The sequence below is a fragment of the Monoraphidium neglectum genome (assembly GCF_000611645.1).
Source record: "Monoraphidium neglectum strain SAG 48.87 unplaced genomic scaffold scaffold01332, whole genome shotgun sequence".
Lineage (NCBI taxonomy): Eukaryota > Viridiplantae > Chlorophyta > Chlorophyceae > Sphaeropleales > Selenastraceae > Monoraphidium > Monoraphidium neglectum.
This window is the reverse complement of record NW_014012296.1, coordinates 11195-15992: the sequence shown is the minus strand read 5'-3', so window position 1 is coordinate 15992 and position 4798 is coordinate 11195. Positions and strand designations below refer to the sequence as shown.

At 62.9% G+C, this 4798-nt stretch overlaps 2 protein-coding genes across 2 annotated transcripts; both read right to left on the bottom strand.

Moving 5' to 3' along the window:
• Window positions 1-431: 431 nt before the first annotated feature.
• MNEG_7506 (hypothetical protein) lies at window positions 432-1445 on the bottom strand (the record flags this gene model as incomplete). The annotated part of the gene is made up of 3 exons (XM_014044024.1): window positions 432-624; window positions 928-1056; window positions 1313-1445. Coding segments are annotated over 3 exons (455 nt in total), but the record flags the coding sequence as incomplete, so codon positions are not given.
• A 721-nt stretch (window positions 1446-2166) lies between these two features.
• On the bottom strand, window positions 2167-3793 carry MNEG_7505 (hypothetical protein; the record flags this gene model as incomplete). The annotated part of the gene is made up of 4 exons (XM_014044023.1): window positions 2167-2404; window positions 2832-3027; window positions 3368-3496; window positions 3661-3793. The coding sequence occupies 4 exons, from the start codon at window positions 3791-3793 to the stop codon at window positions 2167-2169; spliced, it is 696 nt and encodes a 231-aa protein (XP_013899477.1).
• Window positions 3794-4798: the final 1005 nt, after the last annotated feature.

Here is a 4798-nt window from a genome sequence, read left to right as displayed (position 1 = left end):
GGCTGAGAGAGCGCGAGGGCGAGGGCGAGGGCAGGGGCGGGGCACGTGCGTAGGGTGGAGGCGCGGGCAAGAGGCGCCGGCGAGCGCGAGCGTGTGCGGAGTGTGGGTCAGTTTTGACAATGCGCGGCCGTTGGGGTGGCTCCAATGGGGCAGGAGCAGCTGGGTCGCGTCTGGCACACCGATACACTGAACAATGTGATGCTTGGCAGCGCTAGGAGGCTGCTGCGGGAACGGCTAACAAGGCGATCAAATAGAGCCAAGCCCACCACCACAAAACGATGTGCCCTCATGTGCACCACAACACACACACACACACACACACGCGCGCGCGCGCGCACATGCAAGCCGTCGCGGCGCACAATCGCAGCCAACCTTATGCTCAAGCAATTAGACGCACAGCCCCCCACGCACACACATGCGCGCACACGCACCATGAGACTGCGACGCCAGTTGAGCCGTCGTTCTCAAGGGACAGCCCGCCGCCTGTGACGAGCACTGCGCCGCCAGTCTGCTCCAGGTCAGCCTCGGCCGCCTGCACCGCGGCCACCAGCCCCGTGACCGTGGCGAGGAAGTTTGCGGTGAAGATCTCGGGCTCCCCCTCCAGCGAACTCACCGGCTGACCGTCTGCAAGATGCGGGGGTTGAGATTATTGTTCGTGAGTTCCTGAGCAGGGGCGGCATGAGCAAGTCGAGCCTGCGTTGGTTCAAGCCTCGCTTGTAGGTGAGCGTGTGAAGGGCGAGCTTGGGGTGTTGTGTTGTAGGCTGGTGAGCAACGTGCGCCGGGGGCTGTGGCCAGCCTGCCGCCGGGCTGGCGAGGCGCCTGCGGCACCAGGGCAAACTCGTCTGTCCCTGCCGCCCTGTGCTGGTCATACGCCCATGCACAGGCCCATCTGCACAGCGCATGTATGTCCCTGTACGTTGCTCTCACATGGGTTCCAGAAGAGGGCGCCCACGGGCCCCAGCTCTGCACTGGCCTTGGCGATGGAGGCGGCGACGGCCTTTGCATCAGTCAGGTCTGTGGGGTACGCGGCCGCCTTGATGCCTTGGGCCTCCAGGTCTAGTGGTTTGTGTGGGGATGGGGTGGGGTGATGATTACAGCGCGATGACGTCATGTGAGGGGGCCATGGGATGGAGATGATGCAGTATGGGGGCATAGGGGACAGCGAGAGGGGATAAGTCGGGTATGACATGTTGGAAGCAACGGTGCGCCTGCCCTTGTGCGCCCTTGAACGGTGGTGGTGAGGGCGGAGCTGCAGATGACATGAGGGCAGAGCAAACGGGGCGGGTGCGCGTGACGGCGCGTTCTCGCGCACCCTTGACGCCCGCTTCCAGCTTCGCCGCCGTGCGGGACAGCAGCGCGACCGAGTAGCCCTGACTGCCAAAGTTGCGGGCTACGGAGGTGGAGATGCCCGGGCCAAAGCCGGCGACAATGAGGGTCTTTGCCATGGTTGCGTTGCCTGGGGATGCGTGCTGCTCGTGCTAAGGGCGCGATGCGGGAGTGCAGGAGGCTCGAGTGTAAAGTACTGCGTGCAAAGTGGCAGCTAAACTGCGGTCGGAATCTTATATACGCTTGTCTGATATGGGCGCTAGAGATCGTAAACGGTGTTCACCGCGGGATGATGAAACCGTACCCCCTGGATGTCACGAGGGTCATCAAGATATGAAAGCGCAAACGCCCACTTTTTTGGGCAGCATTGCACGGAAGGGCAAAACAAGTGCAGTGTGCTGCATCTCGGGCACTACAGCAGTGGGTGCCGGGCTGGTGGGATGGCGACTAGGCCAAAGCAGACGGCGTCGCTGCAGAACGTAAGCAGCCGGTTCCGCACGGTGGGCGGCTTGCAGCAAAGAAGGCCCGCGTGTCCCCCAGCCACGTGGCGCAGCAGGAGCTGAACCCAATTAATAGCTGGACAGGTCAAGCGCGTGCCAGGACAAGCTCAAGGGCGGGGCCAGCAGGGGAACAGCCCTACCTGACGGAAGACTGTGCAATGCAGAACAGAACCAGAGATGCGCGCGCAGCAACATCACGCGCCAGAGCTGTTGCCACATCCACACTTGTTGCAACCACACGCCACCGCAACATGCACAAAGGTGCAAAAAGGGGCCACGCCGACAGCGGCGGCGTCAGACCGTTGACGTGGCGTCGATCTGAAAGAGCCAGATCACCAGATCACGCGCCGATGGCGGACCACCACACCTTGGGGTCGCGCGCCGCCAGCAGCTCGGCGAAGCGCGCGGCCACCGCGTCGGCGGTCAGGGTCGCCGTGTCGTCGGCAAATTCGGTGCCTTTGACCGCAGCGTTGACCGTGATCTCAAAGACGTACACGCCCTCAGCGCCCAGGCGCTGGTGAAGGATGTGGACGAGCTTGCGCTGCGCCGCCTTGGCAACAGCCAGAGAATCGGAGTCCCTTTGTGGTGAGAGGGGTGGGATGGAGGAGTCGGGGTGGCTCCAAGCGCGGTTCAAAGCCCGAGCAGCGGCGAATTCGAGCGCGCATCAACGCTCGAGGTGGCTGGCAAGGGGCCCGCGGTTGGGCGGCACTAGCCGGCTGTTTATTCATCACACCGCGGCCGAAGCCTGACCCTAAATCCGAAATCCAGGGAATAACGCTGGGCCCATCACGGCGGTCGCTGCTGTGGCGCCGAACGAACTGCTATCCTCCGCTACACTGGTTGCCCCGCAGTGTGCAGGCACCCGGCAACTCATGCAAGCACGCTGCACAGCATGCAGCACGACTGCTCACGAGCGCTGACTAATGCATGCACGCACATATATATGCACGCACAGGCATGCTCACGCCTGCACTCGTGCCCGCACGCGCAAACGCATGCACGCACCACTGAACGGCGATTTTTGTGGCTTCGTCGCTCTCGAGGGCGAACCCGCCGCCTGCGACAAGCACCGCGCCGCCGGCTGCAACCAGATCTGCCTTGGCCGCCTGCACCGCGGCCACCAGCCCGGCGGCCGCCATCTGAAACACCGCCGTGAAAGCCTCCGGCTGCCCAGACAGAACCGTCCTCCCGGGCTGGCCGCCTTTGGAGCGGGAAGCGCAGGTCGAAGGCGGGCAGTGGGGTTGCGATGAGGTGCAGGCCCTTGCAGATGAGGGGCTGGTTGTAACGGGCGCTGCCAGGCTCAAAGAATTTGCAAGCCTGGCGTGAGGATGCGGCCATGATCCAGGCTCGCCTGAACCCATAAATGGCAGGGCTGCCGCTCGTCGCGGCCGCCGGCGCGGCAAGCCGCTCGTCACTGTGGGATGATGCTCGCTTGTAACACATGCGGCCCCCTACAGGCCTGCCCCCGCCTGCAAGTTATTGTGGGTGTGCTTGTAATCAGCCGCGGTGCAGCCGCTGGCCTACTATTCCATGAGACTCACTTGGGCTGTAAAACAGCAGGCCCACGGGACCCAGCTCCGCGCTGGCCTTGGCGATGGCGGCGGAGACTGCCTTCGCATCAGTCAGGTCTGTGGGGTACGCGGCCGCCTTGATGCCTTGGGCCTCCAGGTCTGGTGGCAGGGTTGATCGCGATTTGAATGTCTTGGATGAAACGGATACTTGAAAGTGACCTATGAGGATAGCAATCCGGCTTGCAGTGGTGTGGAGCTAGGCGGCCGCGCCCTCACATCACAGTACTGCCAAGCGGGACCCGATGTGAGAGAGCAGCGCCCACCCTTGACGCCGGCGTCGAGTTTTGCTGGTGTGCGGGATAGCAGCGCCACCGAGTAGCCCTGCCTTCCAAAGGTGCGCGCGACGGCGGCGGAGATGCCGGAACCAAAACCCGCAACCACGATGGTCTGTGCCATGTGTGCTTTGTTGCTGCTGCAAGTGCGGCGGGCCGTTTTCCAGGAGGAAGCTGGACTCTGCGTGATGCGTAATGACCCAAAACCGCAGATTGGTTCGTGGTTTGCTCGTACGCGGGTCACGCTGTTCGCGAGAAGAAAAGAGCCGACGTTCCGGTGAGATGAACCACGACTCCCTCGATGATGTCACTCTGTTGCTGCGATGTGTACATGTACAGAGGCGCCGAAGGCGTTGCTCGCTTACTGTGTACCGCAGCTGGCTGGACAGACATCCAGATGGTCCGATATGCGGTGTGGGAGGGGGCGCGTGTTGGGCAGGGGTACATGCGCAGCTGTCTATCTTGTCTAGGTCCGGGGAGGGGGGGCCGCAGGCGCGGGCCGAGTCAAGATAGCACTGTAACACACAGGCTGGTGGCTGCAGGAGCACACAACCACAGCAGGCAGCACACCGCCATAGCCCAGCGCTGCAGGCCAGCCGCAGCTGGCGGCGCTCGGCAGTGCACGGCATGCCCACCATGCCAAGCGCTTGCGCGCGATCGAGCTGTGGCGACGCCTCCTAAACAAGGAGATTCCCTCAATAAACGCAATTGACTGCCCTGCACTTCAGACGGATGCATGAATCGCAGCAGATCTTTTGTGCCAAGTGCCCGAGTGGACACATTCGATCACCAGTCCCGGCAGCACAGCCACAGCCATGGCCATAGATGGGCCTCCCCGTCATCATCCACACGTGCCGAGTCGCCAGCTGCTCGGAAGTGGTGGATACCGTATCGCCACAGCAGGCTGGTCTCCTCCTTTCAGGGTCTTGCGGAGTGGTGCAGCTGGGACCCGCGGCTCCACCACGCACCGCTACGTGCTGACCGTATACAACGGGACCACCAGCACACATTCACCAGCTTCTCATGCAGGGATCCAATGTTCTCAGGAGAGCATGAGCCGCGGCCGGTATCTTTACACACCCGATCGGCGGCAAGCCCGCGTCCATGTGCACCATCAATCGCATGCCGC